General features: G+C 41.0%; 1 protein-coding gene across 5 annotated transcripts in view; it reads left to right on the forward strand.

The window, feature by feature from the left end:
• Positions 1-9564: 9564 nt before the first annotated feature.
• KCNQ1 (potassium voltage-gated channel subfamily Q member 1) overlaps positions 9565-17530 on the forward strand; it is a 370157-nt gene continuing 362191 nt past the window's right edge. For 2 of the 5 annotated variants that reach the window (XM_030038702.1, XM_041129087.1), the window contains exon 1: positions 9583-10076. In XM_030038702.1, the coding sequence (XP_029894562.1) occupies positions 9685-10076 (392 nt within the window). In that variant the 5' untranslated portion in view covers positions 9583-9684. Of the gene's footprint in view, positions 10077-10511; positions 10807-13413; positions 13475-17530 lie in introns of those variants that run through there. The other 3 variants (XM_030038703.2, XM_030038706.2, XM_030038707.2) reach the window with 3 other exon arrangements.

A 17530-nucleotide genomic window follows, 5' to 3' on the forward strand; every position in this document is an offset into this window, starting at 1 on the left:
GTTGCTATTTATGTGATTGTAATAAGGCAGCTTGTCCCACTGAGGACCAGTTAGGCTGTGACCAGCTAGCTCTGCACTAGAAACAGGCATACACGTCTGTGGCCAATTAATATTAAATGGGTGCAGCTGAAAGTGGGGACAACAGAACAGTAAGCAGAGCTCCTTGGGTGAAAGAGGAAAAAAGAGAAAGGAGCTAGAGACTTCTCTGAGCAGTGAAGGGGAGGTCTAGGGAAGTACCCTTCAGGGACAGTGTTCCTGTACCAGGTGTGGAGAGAAAATAACAGCAAGCAGATGATACTAAGTTTTCACTGTTTGTTGATGCTTCTGGGTTTTTGAGATAAACAGCCCTCGCTCTTATTACAGCAGAATAAGAGGAATTGGGAGAGAAGTGAGAAGCAGCGTTGCTTAAGATGTCATCTCTGTACAACTGTATTTTTAGTATGTCTACACTTCTAGTCATCTGTCTAAGCATTTTAACTAGCATGATATATTCTAGCCTAGAGCTCACACGGAAATTTGCCTGTTAGTCACATAGGTATCTACAGTTTAAAAAAGTAGCAACAAATGACTGTCGTCTACAAACTTTGTCTTTCCATAGCCTATAATTTAGAACCACAGTTGTTGGGTTATAAAAAACTCTGAATTTTAAATGCAAGCTTACTCCTCGGAGAGTATCTCAACTTCTCTTTAAAACAATATGTACCCTAAAAAGAGGTTTACTCATCAGATTATTTAATCATCACACCTGAACAAAACAGACTTCTTAAGTATAAGACTTACTGTGTCAGAGGACATTCTGATAATAAGGTATTACCTCTCCTTGTCTTAAAATATTCCTGTAAAAGAAAAAAACAAACACAACTGTGACTGTGGTTGAATGGCAAAGTTGAGCAGGCTTGCAAGCAGTAACACATAATTTTCTAACTGTATGAAATAGATCCCTTATTCTTAAAGTGCCAATTATTTTTCCTTTTTTTTTTAATGTGACAAATCTTTTTCTTTCACTTTCAGTTTATTTAGAAGGAGGAATTAGCAATGTTAAGAAAGTATTTATGTCTATTACGAGAAATATCTACAAAAAAAAGAGACAAAGCACCTGTAGCCTAAGCCAGACCAGATAAACTTGATACTTTCGCCACTAGAGGGACCTCCAGGAATAGAATATACAAAAACATTTGCAAAGGCTATTTTGAAGTATTAGGTGTCTTTAAAGAAAAACAAAAAAAGCTTTGCAGGTCAAACGAATTGTCGTTTGTTTATAATGAGCTCTGAAACAATAGGAAACAAGAATTAACTAATTATCTCATAGATCTTGTCAAGAAAAAGCAACTTATTTTCTCCTGGTAGGATATGAGTTTGGAGGGTTGTTTCTTCCTCACTGAATTAGTGAGGTTAGCACAGCCACTTTCAAGAGACTTGTAATTGAGTGGTAAGGTTATGTGTTACTCTATTGAGGAGTACAAAGCAAATACAGTTTCAGAGTTTCTGAGAAGAATAGGATTTTGTTGTGGTGCAGACAGTCTGAAATCAATAAACTTAGTTTCTCACTGAATGGTACTTTAGCAGAGCTCTCAACTTATGTCTGTTTTAACAGCAGTTTAATAGCCCAACTAACAAATGTTAGTGCCTCACCATGCACTAACATGTATGCAAGTGCTTTCTAAAAAGTAGTTATGCTACCACTTGGATCACTGGATTTGTAATTAGCAATCAATCAGGGAGATGACGAGAGTGCTCTAATGTTCCCTTTTATACTTCTGCAATACTGTAGAAGTTGTGGTATTCTTCACACACAAAGTTTTGGGGCTCTGCAGAGCACAAATTCAGCAAGCTTTAGCTTTAGCACAGCTACTGTAAAACATGAAATCTTGCTAATATAAGTGACTGTGCTTCTGAGACACTGAAGATGGGGACACAAAGACAAGAACTGCAATTAACCCAATTAGCAAAAGGTCAGGGATGGGACTAGAATTTGTCATTAAATCACAATTATGGAACAGGTTAAAAGAATTTTTGCAAGACCTTAAATTATATTGTATTGTTTAGCTTTACCTGTTAGAATGGTACTAGCAAAATGAAAACTGTTACTTTGTGAGATGAAAGCAACCTGAAATTCCAGTTTGGCAGAGCTGATTGTTGCACAGGTCTCCTGTGGTCTATCCACTGAGTTTTATAGTTTCTATTTTGTTTGCACTGAGAGGCTACTTGCTAAGAAAAGGTGTAGTGGCAGGGGAGGAGACACTGCTAGTACCTTTTCTATTATTCTTTGTTGTTTTTTGTTTGGGGCATTAGAAAGCTCTTTGATGAATTATTGTTTGAAAAATCTTTGCTTCTGCCACAGAGTTAGCATTATATTCCTTGCCTTGCACGTGTATAACCTCCCACTGAAGTTTTCTAGTGAATTACCTGCAATTAAAACACACATTCAACCACAGTTACGCTTAACTGGCAGATTGATGACTCCTGACATCAAAAGTGGGTTGCCAAGTGGGCCCTGCTGAGGAAGAATGATTACCTATCCCATGTCATTCCATAAGTGTGAAGTAGGATATTATATGTTACAGATTAACACAGTCACAGGCCGGAAGTGTTCCTTGACCAGGAAGAGATTTAGTGATAACTACTGATTTCTTTCTCAGCTGCTGAGAGTGAAACCCTTCCTGAAATACCAGAACACCCTTTTATTAAGCACAGTCCCCTCCATAAATACCTATGGAGTAAAAATTTGGGGGGATTTTAGAATTTTAAAAATTCAGTTAATTTATTTGGAGCTTATTCAGCAGTGTTATTTGATAGTGATTTTAGTCTAAGAGAGGGTTTGTGACTAATACAAGGAGGAGAATTTTCATTTGATGAAAGAAGATGATATAATGATCTCTTCCTTTGAAGAATGTCATTAGTCACTCTGCCCTCAGATACCTTTGCATGTGTAAGAATATGCATACTGTATCCTGTATGGTGTTATGTGAGTAATCAAATACCTGTTGTCTCACATGATTCTGAGATTAAAATATACCACATCTGCCGTAATGCTGAAAATGAATGTTGCAGCATTTTGTCAGCCTCTTTAGTTTTCTCTTTTGGTGTGATACTCAGAAGAATCCTCTTTCAATTATGAAAGCTGCTGAATGATTAACCACATGAAAGAACTGGGGAGGACTGGACAACATGGGCAACTGCTGAAACAGACTGGAGAGAATACATATGCATGTGTGCACAAGTGTCTGGCTGTCAGAAATCATAATTGAGATCTCCTAAAGGTATCCCCTCTTATCAGGCTTTCACAAGTTTTAGTTTTTTATTTTTCCTACTGACTCTTTATTCAAGATGTGCAAGGAGGTTGGGAGCAGGAAAAAAGTGTTGAGAGGGACGTTTACAAGATGTGATGCACCAAAGTTCAGCTACGTTTTTAGCTCTGCTATTTTCTTCTTACTGCCAGTGAGCCCTTCAGGGGCTCTGCTGTGAAGTCCTGCTCCTAAACAAGTAAACATTTAGGATCTGAATCTATCAGAATCACTTATACCTGGAAGCTTTTGGTCAACCAGCAATAATAGCAAATAGAATGGGCTAATGTTGTAGAAAAAATCTGGATCTTTATTGACATAAACCAAAGTTCCAGTTGGCTGGCACTGGCCTTTCATATAAATGAATGTTCATGTTCATTAACAAGAAAAATTAAGAGTCTACTAAGTATTGTTGCAGGTATATGCTTGTTAAGTCTTACTTGGAAGGGTTTTTACTTTTATTTACTTTTTTTATTGAAGACAAAGAATAGAAATATTGTTGTAAATAGCAGGACTAATCCTATGGACAAATAGCAAATACCTGCCTTTCCCCCCCCCCCCCGCAAGGTTCAAATATAAGTTGCAGAGCAGTTAAGCATTTAAACATATGCATAACTTTGAACACATGAAAACAAAACAAAAAAAATGGTTTGTGTGCTGTAAGTCTAAATAAATGCTCAGAACCTTTCTTGGAACTTTGCTTTAGGACTTAAAACCTGAGCATTGGCAGACAATAACATTCATTCTCAGAACAGCACCAATATGCTTTAAAAACCTATAAAACAATGTAAAAAGAGATTATAAATGTAGATGTAACCATGCAGTAAAATAGCATTCAAACAGATAATGTTAATCAGGATTGTCAGCTGCTGGACTGGATAGCCTCCAAACTCCAGATATCTGGTGCATGCTACTATCTTCTGCAAGGTTACTTCTCTCTACTGACTGTCTTCCTAAACTTACTGCATCCACAGTTAAAAATGACCCAACAACAAAGGTGGGGTGGGGGGTAGAATTAAAAGCCAGTTTAAATTTTCTGAATAGGAAGTTACCTGCTGTTTTCTGTCTGCTCCATTTGTCTTGAAAGAGACTGACAGAAGAGCAGACTGCATAAACACGTTTTAAAAGTGATTAGTCTTTAAAAGACACTGATTAGTCTTTTTATGAAGTCATTCGTTATTGATGTCTCTGACTTATGACTGATCAACTGCTAACTTGTTAGGTTGCTCCTGCTTTGTTAATTCAAGAGGAGGAACATGAGTTTCTTTTTGTTTTTCCAAGTCCTATTCTGTCTGTAGATAGTTAATTTGCCACTGAAGGCAGCATTTCAGAATAGACAAGGCTATATTGTTCAGTTTTCAGGAAACTATTGATTGTATAGTCTGGGACACACTTTGCCCGTCAACTATGCTGCTGTAAACTCTGTAATTCTTAAGGATGAACATTGATGTCTGTCTTTGCAGCACTTGTCCTAATTACCAGCGCTGTACTGTGGTGCTTTTTGAATGAATGGCAAAGGTGTCACCTTCCCTAGACATTCTTACCCCAGTACTTCTTGATGGTGCGCTACTGCTTTTGTTGACTCAGAGAAAGCCTAGATAGCGATGGTTAATAGCTGCCTAAATTGCAGGTAGAGTAATGACACAGTAACTGTGGATCTTCCTGATCAAGGAAGCTGGAATAAATTCCCTTGAAGGAAAAAGTGAGCTGAACTAACCTGAGGATTCTTCCTAGCCGCACAGCTACATGACCACAAGGCACTAGTGGAGGAGGACAAAGTTATTGCTGCACATTGTAGGAATTTTATCTCAATGGTCAGGCCTTTGAGGCATACTGCAGTTTCAAATTATTTACACCCTCCATATCTGGAGTTTCTACTGGTGTGCAACCTAAATTGTTTGACCAGCAATGGCTGTCATCAGGGAAAATGTGGATTTGTACATAAGAAGCACGAATGTATTCAAGAGCCTGTAATAAAAATTTTGCTTAAATTTAAAACCTAAAGTTAAGATGGCATAAAAGCATACGGGTTGTGTATTAATAGATTGTGACAAATTAAAAAGAATGTTAAACAAGATTACCAAGGTGTCCAATGAAAAATATGTACAGGTGCTCAGAAAACTGTTCTTAATTGCGACTTGATGAATGAATGAAAACTTATATATATCTCCCTGTCTCCCCACTGAAATGGCTAAGCCATAGTCTTTCCAGGATTTAAAAAATGAAGCAAACTCTTTTATCTTTTTCCCCTTCCCTTGTCTCTGCTTTGAATCATGAGGTGGAGGTTTATTTGTTCAACATGTTATTGTTCTGTTTTCAAGCTTTTCTTTGTGTCTGAGGTCTAGGTACTTAGTTGTTTTGCAGCTTTTAATAGCAATATTTTTAAGGTAATGACACACCTCTGTGAACAGAATTTTTTAATTGATAGAGAATATTTCAAAAATTATTGCCATACAGTTATTGCTATGTGAAAGTATATAAACAATCCTAGGACTTCATTCTCAGTTCAGTACTGAGTCCCATTTACCTTCATCACTGGCTGTGTTTTTAAAACATTCTACTGACTTGATTAAACTGTGGGTTCTCCAGGAAATGGAATGCAACAAAATATTTGCTCTAATTCAAGAAAAATAATCCAAAAATTAAGACAAAACAACTCTCTCTTTTCTCTCCTTGAAAAAAGTTCTTTAACATGTCCCCTACTATAGCTGGGCAGAAATGGAAAGTGGCATTTAACAAACAAAATGAACAAAAACCATCCCCCAAAGTAATCTAACAGCAAACAAGATGATTTTCATGCCAGCGGAGAACTGGTGCAACCTGTAATTGCAATGTAAGTGTTAAAGGCTTTCAGAAGACAGAGAACACTCAGATACTTACTGTTTGTTTGAGTCTTAGTTTCCACAGGGAAGTAATCACATAAAAGATCAAAGTGTCTCTTTATAACTGGCTGCAACAATTCCAGCTTGTAAACATTCAGCAGTGATTTAGCAGTATGATCTTACATGATACTATGGCAGGCATAAAGTGAAAATATAGCATGTAATGAGCATATCTGACAATGCATGCAAAATATCGGTCGTGATTTGGTACAGGATAACAGAAACACAGCCGCAAGCTGGTACAAACATTTCTGATCTACTATAGCCCAATGGTGGGATTTTCAGAAATGCTTTACTAGTCCTGCTCCAATTAAATTACTTAGAATTGGGAGCTTTACCATCAGCTTCACTGGTACATTTTCATCACACTTTAGTGACTTATGACGTCTCCTTTCTAGAATCAAAAACCTATCAAAGACTTAAAGATTTAGAACAGTACTTGCAAACTGTGAAATAACAAATATCATGGTTATTATTCATTTTGCTACAGTTCTGGAAATACTCAAAGACTAATTTATTATTGTTTTAAGAAACAATTCAGTGTAGTAGTTCCACCTTAACATTGAAAACCTATGTCCTCTTTATCCAACATGTTTTCCTACTCTCTTCACTACCAAAGCCTAGCTACCTAGCTCCGAAAACGTATTTTTAACACTCATCTGCCTCCTCTTCCCATTTTTAGCTCTTCCATGTACACATTGTACTCTCTGGATTTTCTTCTCTTCTTCCACTTAAATAATTCTGTTGTTTTGTAAAATGAACATGACTAATATCAAGACCTGGCTACTTATGAAGGGGAAAACCAGAAATTGCCATTACCATGTTAAAGTTTTCATCTTGAAAATGTTGCAAATTATATTACAGTTTTGGTAACTCAATATATATTAAGATAACCATTCCCTGGATTCTCATCACTAAGCAGTCATCTATTTGACACGTTAAGTATGCTCTTGCCTTCACCTACGCCAGACAGATGTTTTAGCAGTCAGTAACATGAACTAGCTGGGAATCATCTAACAAAATGGTTTTTACTATATAAAATAACATCATCCATCAGTAACACATTAAAATTAAAAAGTGGATTTTGATTAATTCCTTGACTCCAGGGAAAAGATGTTTAGATATTGCCTAAATACTCATTTTAAATATTTAAAGTTCCTTTATTTGTGATGATTCTTTGAAAGATTTAGCCAACATTAGAGGTCCAACCCAAAACCTTATGAAAATTTTTCTGACCTGCAAAACAGTTCAATATATTGGGCTATGGAATATATTTGAGACTTTTCTTGTTTTGCAGTGAGAAAATTATTGAAACAAATCTTGGTTGCTTGGAACAGTTTCTCATTGAACACTGAGGATCAAATTCAGTTCTTAACAATTTGCTTCCCTGCTTAGCTATTTAAGTATATAATACCTCTCTAAACTTTGTTTTGGAAGGAAATTGCCTAAATGATACAGAAATTCCATTTTCTTAGGTTCAGATATATTGGGCTTTCTACTCTCTGTTTTGTTAATCAATGGATAAATAACAACATAATGCCAGGATATTTTTTAAAGATTTTGAAAACAGTTTTTGAACAACAACAACATAATGTACATACGAATATACTGCCTCGTTTTGCTGAACCCTGTAAATTATGTTTTGCAGTTGGCTCCAGGATAAGGTCCTGTATAACCCAGACAATATGTTGGTCTTTAAAACAAAGTGGAACACTTGCATAAAGAAACACATTTGTTAACTTGTAATATCAAGACTTTATCAGGCTAGTCCTCAAACAGTGAGCCCTCAAGGGTAGCAATGACATTCTTTCTTCCATTAGTAATTTTTCTTGCAGGCTTATTGCAAGAAAGAACAATTTCTCAAAATAGAGAAACCTGGCTCTATTTTGACCAGATGCAGGAAAAGTTTCCTTTGAAATGCTTTTTTATTAAGCTAGTTTGTTGTTCTTGCTCAGGTGGAGGGGGGAAAAGCCTGGTAAGTACATTGTTGGTTTTTAGAAACAAGTTTTGCAAATTCTCTTTTTAACACTTCTGGTTTTGTATTCCTAAGAAGGAGCCAGATCCTTCACGGGTGTAAATTAGTACTTTACAAGAGCCTACAGTCTTGTTTGTTTACACTAGTGAAGGATCTTGCCCAGTTCCCCTAACATATGTGCAGCCTGACATTTGAATGGAACTGCAATTAGCGGGGTTGTTTTTGTTTAACTTTATTTAGCACCTTATCTTCCCACAACATTCTTGTCCAAGTACCAGTATCAACCATGAACTCAACATAGCTCTTACTAGTTCTATTCTATTTTGGGCTAGAAGGAAAAATCCCCAGCACTCCAGATCAAAGAGCACCCTCCGCTTTCACTCTGGGAATAGAAATTGTAACTAATTGGTGCAAAAAAAGGCTCTTACTACCATGACAAATCAATTCACACCACAGTTAAGTCAGTCATAACTTACTCCACTACACAGGAAAGTTATCCAAGCCCTCAAAATAACCTGTTATTAATGGCCAAACACACGCACCCTTCCACAAAGACAAAATGGTTTTGCTGTTGGTGAGAGACCTAACTTGTAGACGATGCAAGTCTGCAGAACTCTGTTTATTGTGTTCTACAATTTGCCCAATTACTCAGCTATTTGCTCCCTGATGTTATAGTAACACCGGGGACTGCAAGGCCTGTTGGCCAGGCTCTTATTCTTGCTGCTTGTGTTAAGAAGAGCCTCCTGGAGGATCCCAAGTCTGGCAGAGCTCTGCTGCTTCCAGATGCTGAAGTTCTGCACAAAGGGATGGAGCAGCAGGCCCTGAAGGCTCTGGCGGTCCTCAATCGGAGGTAAGGGGTTGTACCCCAGCAGCTCAAGCCACCCACAGGCCACAGACCTGGGAAGCACTTACTGGAGCACTGTCCCCACAGAGGCCGAGTGGGCTGAGAAGGTGGGAAAACCTCCAGGGCTTCTGGGGAGCTTGGCAGCCTTCTCCCTGGTCCCTACCCTATCGCCTCCTGCAGCACACAGGGCCTCACAAAGGTAAGAGGCCACCTCCACACAGCCATGTCGGTGACTAGACGACAGGTGAAACAGGTCGAGGTCAGCAATGAGGAGAGGGGGTCCAGACTCCAGCCAGGCCTCGCTGCCCGGCTCCTGTCCTCTGGGGCTTACAGGCAGGGTCCTGAGACAGGTGCAGCCCTAGAGGCGGCGTGCCGGTGCCAGGACCGGGGCTGAGGCTGAAGGGTCGCCCGGGCGCCCTCGCTGAGGTGGCGCAGCTCCCGCCCCGCCGGCCTCGGCCCGCCGAGCAGCGCCTCTCGGCGGGCGGCACCGGGACTGCAGGCCGGGCCCGGCCCGGCCCGCCCCCGCCGCGGCTCGCCCCCGCCGCGGCTTCCCCTCACCTTTCCCGGCAAGGAGCCGCCCCCGAGGGGGCCGGGCCAGCGGCGGCGGCGGGAGAGGGCGCCCGGCGCCGGCCCGCAGCTCCTGGGGCAGCGCAGCCCCGACACCGCCGCGCCGCCCGGCCTCCCCGAGTTGCCCCAGCCATGTCTTCCAGCTCCCCCCCGGGCGAGCAGAAAAGCCGGAGCCTGGGCCGGCTGTCGCTGCCCAGGAAAGGCAGTATGACGCCCGGTAAGAAGCCCTCGGCGCTGGAGCTGGCCGAGAGCACCCCCAACGCCCACTACGCCCCACTCTCCGCCGCCCAGGGCGGGCAGCCGCCGGCGGGCTGCAGCCCGGAGCCGGAGCGGCCGCTGCGCCTGAAGAGCGAGGTGGTGGTGGTGAACGCCGACTGTCCGCGGCCCCCCGTCAGCCTCGACCCCCGCGTCTCCATCTACAGCCTCCGCAAGCCCCTGCTGAGCCGCAGCAGCGTCCAGGGCAGGGTCTACAACTTCTTGGAGCGGCCCACGGGCTGGAAGTGCTTCGTGTACCACTTCACCGTGTGAGTACCCGCCCCGCCGCCCGCCGGGCCCACCTGCTCCGCGCCGGGTTCCCGTTACAGCGGCTTGTCCTGTCAGCCGTGGCGGCCCCGCTGTCCGCGCCGAGCCGCGGCTGCCCGGAGCGGGGAAACTGTCTCCCGGCGCGGCCGTGGGTGCGAGGGGCTCTCCGGGCTGCCCCTCACGCCTGCCCGCCGTACCTGAAGCGTGAGGTGACCGCTCCCGCGCTGCCGCCGTGCCCCCTCCCCGCCTCCCCTCACAGGGCTCGTCCTCGCCGCGGAGGCGGGAGAGCGGCAGCCTCGGCGGTCTCCTCCGTGGCGGACCTTTCCAGACCGTCCCGGTGCCCAAGGCTTGAACGTCTTGCAGATGCGGTCTTCTGAGGTGGTTTTTTTTTCATAGGTGTGAAGCAAAACAAACAAGAAAAAGCCACGCTCCGGGGGGAAGTTTCTCTTATTTTGAACAGAAATGCTGTGTTTCAGTTCAGGAGCTGTTAGGGACATCTATCAGGCAGAGCAGGATCTGGCTTCAGGCAATTTTCTTCAGGAAGTTACCCTGGGAGTTGAAATGAGTTGTTCATTCTGAGCGTGGAAATGAAGTAGGTAATAGTGTCGTCCATTCTTTAGTGATTTTTAATGGGGGGACTCCTGATTTTCCAGCTCACTGCACAGCATCTGTTTCTGACTGAATAAGTGTGTTACCAGTGTTGCAGTCCTGTTGGAGGAGAACGAGAGGCAGGTGATGCTCCTTTTCCTTGTCTCTTTTATTGCCCTTGCTGTAACTCCCCGTCCTGTTGTGTACAAATGTCATCGCTGTTATTTTTAGACAGGAAGGGGGGCGATGACTTTTGGAAGATGTTACAGCTGCTTAGCTGTAGGCAAGTTGAAAACTGCTTTGGGTGTAATATTCACTATGGACCACAGCATCCACCCAGAGCCAGCGCATGGTAGGTCTGTAGTGCACAAGGATCTCAACAAGTTCCTTCATGAGAAATCAGTGCTTTTTAATGGAGATGTTGCAGTCTTGTATGACCCCTGAGCAATTTGCATATATTAAATGTAGGTAATAAGGTCAAGGAGAATCGTGGTGTCTGTTCATTGTATGCATGCGCACATACACACATAGAAATATATGTTATATGCATATATACATGCTTATTAAAACAGCTAGAGGTAAAGATATTTTATGGTCCAAATACTAAGATAGAAGACTTAGATAAAAATCAGTTTTTATGATCTAATTATGGTATTCTGATTTTAAATTGTATTTCTAAGTAACTATTATTTTAAGTCAATTCAAGATTGATTGGTTATATTCCACATTTGAGGATTCTAGAGTCTTTAGGTAGTCAGGTAAGTGGTACCAACTTTATTTTAGTGGAGGGAAACAGCTGTAATCTGAATGTATTTAATTGGGAGATGACTGTGTGCAGCTGCTGAGATAATTGTGGGCTCCGTTCTCTTTAGCATTATGATAATGCCATTAGATGACAAAACAGCTAATGGCCATAATTATGAAGTGTCTGATAGTTGTGGTTGAACAATGTAAAACACTTTCAGGAATAGGAGTTCTCCCCCCCCCCGCCCCGGAGTTTTAGGCAGCCATCTTTTATGATTTCTGACCTCTTTCAGGTGTCTTAAATTATGTATAGAAGGGACAGTAAATTGTGTTCAATATCTTAATTAATCCTCTCTAAACCTTAACAGTGGGCCTAGGAAAATCCTGAAAAAAACCCTGTTAGATCCCTTTACCTAAGATTCTAGCTTGAATTTTAACTTTTTTTTTTTTTTTTTTTTTTGCAAGTATTAGCAGTATGGATTAATCCTATCTGTGCAAGAATTAAGATTTTGTGTTTCTACTTTAGGAAAGAGATTGTAATATGGATGGGAAGTCGTTGCCTGTCTCTCCCCACAATACACACTTATACAGGCTGTAAGCATTAGCCATGGCATTTCCCCTCTTTCCAGAAGAGCTCTTCTGATGCAATGGTGAATGACAGTGGCAGTAAATATTCTCAAGCCTCTTTCTAAGCGTTGTGCAAATTCCTTCTTAGGACTCTGAAGAAACAGACTCATTTTCTACATTTTGTGGAGTGTGTGGCTGTGTTCTTAATTATATGCTGAAATGATTGAATTTGGAAACAACTCCTGAAATAGTTAATGTAATTTGTTCTGGACCTGTATCCCTGGCTGGTTGTTGAAGCACTGTTTGTCAAGTGGTAAGAGCTACATCTACTGATTGCCTGTCACACTCTTTTCCTGCTCAGGAAACTTAGTCAGTAGTATCTAGAATACTAATAGCTAAGAACTGATATTCAGAACTGATTTTCCTCAGTTTTATATTATAATGTTTAGAAAAGGGAAGTTGAATACCGAGCTTTAATCCACAGATTCTATATTGCTATGTTTGTTTCACATTGTTGAGATCGCCGTATGTTTTGGTGTGCAGCAAAGCCCCTCGTGTATCCCTTGATCTACAGGATGGAATCTGGTTATCTTGTACAGCAATAGAGGGCTACTGTACCAGATCAGACCAATGACTTTTTTACTTCTGAATTGTTATTTCTTTTAAAAGGTGGCTGAAATACCTGTTTTCCAAGATGCAAAATGTATGTTTTCTCTCTTGTTGATCTTAATCTTGCAGAATAATTGGATATCACAGTTGCTGATTAAATGAGTTGAACTCTGCTCAGGTCTTTTCTGAGATTTGTCTTATTTGCTCAGACCAAAGAGCAGAAACATCTCAAGTGAGCAGAATAAGAAAAGAATTATTGTACCTCATTTATACTAGATTTTTATAGGCTGTGGAAATAGTCTGTGTGGGGAGAAGAAAAGGGGAATTAGCTATTAATTTACCACTCAAAAAACCTGCCTAAAAATACTAGTGGAGATGACCGAAACTTTTATTTCAGCTGTGTGACTTGATTTGATGTTGTATTAAATTTCATTTAAATATATGAAGTATACAGCATAGGTACACTTAATTCTACCAATGCAAGTAAACCGTGCTCAATAGCTGAACATTTACATGCGTGGCTTCTCCAAACACAACTGGTGGTTGCTTGGAAACTTGGATTTTGCAAGCAAAAGCTTGCCCTGTGGTATGGCTGCATGTATGGTAATATCCTGCCAGAGCTACCAAACCCCCCTTGGCTGTCAGAGGTGAGGAAATGGCTGAGTGCCACTGTTCTCAATGACCTTCGGAGCTATGGCATCTTATCACACTTATCATAGTAGTGCACCTTGGGATAGTGGCTTTGAGAGGTGAAATGTTCTTGGCCTTAACAAATCAAGTTTTCAGGCTATGTGAAGAGAGGTGGAGGGACAAAAGAAGCTTTAATTCTGCCTTTGTAGTGGCCTGCTGAAATACTGAGACTCTGTCCCAGTGTTGGAAATGACTGTAAAGAGTAAGTGAAGTCTTCAGATATTTTATAAAATTATTTTAGATGTAAGTGCGTGAGGGAAGAGCTTCTTCTCACCTTCTTTAAGTAGTTTAAAATAAAACATCTTAAAATGCGCCTGAAGAAACTTAAGTTATAAGCTTTCTGGTGATTTCTCTTGTTCTCAGTATGGCAAATAAAAACTTCTGGCAACATACACTGCGTGTTGACTCCCCGCGTTCTTTGAAGTATTGGCCGTTACCAGAGGGAACAATTTGGAAACCGATGGACCATTGGTCTGTTCCGGTATGGCAGCTCTCCTTTGTTACCATGCAAGATAATCAGCTTCTATCTTATCTTTGCATGCGTGTACCTTGTTCAATTTACTTTGCCTTTGTATACATTTGGTTTAATCGGCAATGATTGTCATTGAGTTTGTTCAAATCCCAAGATGTTTACATAAGCTTGGACTGGCCAGTGGTTGAGATTTGGGAGACAGGTCTCTAGAAGCCGGCAAACTCTCAGAAGTGTGGCTACATGTGTATGCGTGCAAAGATAAGAAGCAAGGGTAGGTAGAATATTCCAGCTGCGTGTGTATCAGGACTTATAGTAATCAATAAGGCAATGCAGTGTTTACATAGTGCTGCTTACATACAATACTGCGAGGAAGAAGCGTAACTCCCAACTTAAAATCCTATTTTTGTCATGTTTCCAAATGTACTGCAAGCATACTTACAAACCTGGTTCATAACTGGTGTGTGAACTGTTGAGGAGCAAAAAAGATCTATAAATCAGTTTGTGCATGTGCTCACAGATGACTAAGTTTTCTTTCAGACTGAGTAAACTGAGTGAAAAAAGGTGCAAAACATACGAAGTACTATGTTTTGGACATGAACATTGGGATGTTTAGGCATTTTGGGGGCTTGGAGTCAGACTTTCAGATTATTACTTCTATTTTAAAAAGGAGATTTAAATCCTCCAAAATAAGCATGGTTTTTCTAAGTGGAAGGAAAGAAAAATAATTTGATTGCAGTCATATTCTTTCTGCTGCAGTCAATTGCAGGAAGACCCAGGTTCAGCTTTTTTTTGTGTGGTCAAGACTGAGGTAGTTTAGTTGAGGTCAAATTGGCCCCCTCATTTTGGCAAGTTTGAGAGAGATATTGTGCTCTGTGTCAGGCAGAGGCTGATGCAAACAAATGTTTGCTTTATTTCTATATGACTTTTGTCTATGAGCTCCTGTTGCTTGCAACCAGCATTTAGCGTTTATTTGTGTTACTGGAGCCCGGTACTCCCATCCATTCATCCTAGATACAATTGTAATAGTAGGAATCTGCCAATTTGTCAGTTCACATTTTCAAGAGCATGGTGTGTTACAGCTGTGCAGTGGCTTATATAGATCCTTGAGGTCACACACATGCTCAAGGACTACAATTGGGAAAAATGAAGTGGAAACAAGGTGATACTTGTAGCTTCCTCCCCCCCCCACCCTGCCTCCCTCAGCCCTGCCCCACAGTCTAGCATTTTGATTTGCATCAGAGCGGACATTTTTGCAACCTAGCACTGTGTATCTATCAATGTGCTTGGTAACGATTTTATCTGAGACAAAAAGGGATTGGAAAGCCAACTTTACATATTCTCAGAGAGCAGGGAAGACCTTTTGCCTGTCCCATTATTGTAGCTGGTTGTACATGTGACATAGTGTGCTAATGTTTAGGAGTTGCTGTTGCAGGTCAGCCCTGTTTGCTGATCAGCCAAATATTGAAGTTTTGAGTCTTGGCAGATTTTGGATACAGGTGAGGTGGAGAAGTGACTTAAAGGTTTTGCTGTTCCCTCCTTCCCTGCTGCATGCCACGGTGCAGCCCCTTAGCTGCAATATTGCATGGAGGTGCTTCTTTAGGACTTGTGTGATTGAGATAGTATTTGGGTTGGCCAATATACAGCTTTCCACTCTTGCATTGTGCCATGTTTCCCACTCTGTAACTTGACAGAAGTTTCATTTTTGCTGAGGACTGTCTGGCTGTTCTGTGACTGAGACCAGTCCACGTCTGTGCCAAGAAGACCTCAGGAGTGAGAGCACCGTTACAGGTCAGGAGGGCTCCCCATTTCTCTCTCCCAGAGGGACAGTAGAATTTCTCAGGATAAGAAACGCAGATACTAATAACTGCATAATTGACTGAAAATGGAAAAAAAAAAAAAGAAATTATCCGAGTTTACTTAGTAATTGACTGTCACTAGAAAGAAAAGCAGTATCGGAAACCTGATCGTCTCAATGTCAACTACTAGTAGTTTATATCTGGAAGTCACTTTGACTAAACCACCATCTTTGCATCTTTTGTTGCATTGAATGATTGCTGCATGAAAATGATTGTGGAAACTTATTTTGATTGTTGAAGGGGAAGGAAGGTGAAAAACTGGGTATCTTCTAATTAAAATGCCTTTTGAAGGCACACAGTATCTAGCAATAATTACAAAAATTCCACTTCTGTTCTGAAATGCATAGCACGATATGGTCAGCTTACTTGAAAAAAAACCTTGTTGAGTGTCATCTTGTCCTGTGGTCTGCAGGCAGACACAGAAGCTGCATGAGGGGAGCGAGTTCTGTTGGGGCAAAAAAGACTTTGTAATTGTACTAATGTTTAGGTTTTTGAATAACTGATGGAAGCAGAAGACTGTAAACTTCTGAACACTAAAGCTCAGTGGAGACAGGTTGCATGCAGTGGAGAAACAACTCTGTGGAATGCATACATAAAAGTTATAAATGTATTAAATTTGGGCAGGCTTTCCTGGGGCTAGGCCTTCTCTCTTTTCCTATCATCCTTTCAGTATAACATTCCAAGTCCTTCTGTGGTGTTTGCTTTCCTCCAGGAAAAGAATTATTCTACCTCTAAAAGTTGCACATGAATGATCTTAAGAAAACCAGTAAGTGCAGTATTCACATTTCTGTATATCTGTCAAATGGTTGGTTGGGTAATTCTGGCACACTTCCTTGCCCTGGCTCTTCAAGTGCCAGGGAAAAAACATGCAAGGCTGTATAGATATGCCTCTTTGAAAACTTTCATTGCAGCTGAATCAAGGCTAGAGTTGAGATTCAATTGCAGTGAACTAATTAGGCTGAGCTCCAAATGCCTGAGCGCTGGATGTATTATAAACAATGGTGCCAACATATGCTGTAGGGAACTATGCATAGGCACAGTGCTTTGCTGACTTTAAACTTGGCAGTACCTCATTAATTTTGTGTGTTAATAGATTGTTTAATATGCATTAGTGGCCGAACACAAAAGCTGTGAACATTTGCTCATTGAGTTCCAGATGGAAAATAGTGTCTTGTTGGGGGCAAGGTGTTTTCTGCCTGCCACCAAGAGGTCCAACACAAGTTTCAAATGTGTTGGAAAGTTGCCAGTTGCAAATAAGCCTGATGGGTAGGCTGAGTTACAGAAGAAGAATGTGTAGATAACTGAGTTTTTAGGTAAGGTACTAGCTCTCCTCATACAGTCATGCTTCATCTGGCATAATGGCCTGTGAGAACCATTATAATACCGGTAATGATAATGGGAGAGCACATGTATTTGCAAGCTTCTACTATGGTAGTAGCTACTGTATTTTACATCCTACCAGAAAGATATATGTGTGTGTGTGTGTATATATATATATATATTTAATAACAGATGGAGTGTTCAGTGCTTTAATAGTCAAACTTAATATTAATTTACTTTGATTTTTTTTTTTTTTTAATAGGAAATTCTAAAGCTGCTCTAAATCAAGTAGTTTTCTTTGGCCACCAGTTTGTGCACACCTGGAGGGCTAGAGAGGTGTTTGGTGTGAACTTTTCCCTTGTCTGGCATGATCAGTTTTTGAGGGCACATGGATTTTCATCATCTTCTTCCCACTTTCATAGTACAGGATAGTAAACTAACAGCTGTTTTCTATGTTCAAGGAGCTGTAAGAAATTGCACAATGTGCAAAGCAGGGCCTGGGTAAGTGTGTAGGTATAGTGTAAGTACTTTTTAAAAAACAAAAAACCACAACAAAAACCAAAACAACAACAAAACCCCACAAAACCCAAAAGTACTGTCCCACATTTCT

Source organism: Aquila chrysaetos, chromosome 16, assembly GCF_900496995.4.
Source record: "Aquila chrysaetos chrysaetos chromosome 16, bAquChr1.4, whole genome shotgun sequence".
NCBI lineage: Eukaryota > Metazoa > Chordata > Aves > Accipitriformes > Accipitridae > Aquila > Aquila chrysaetos.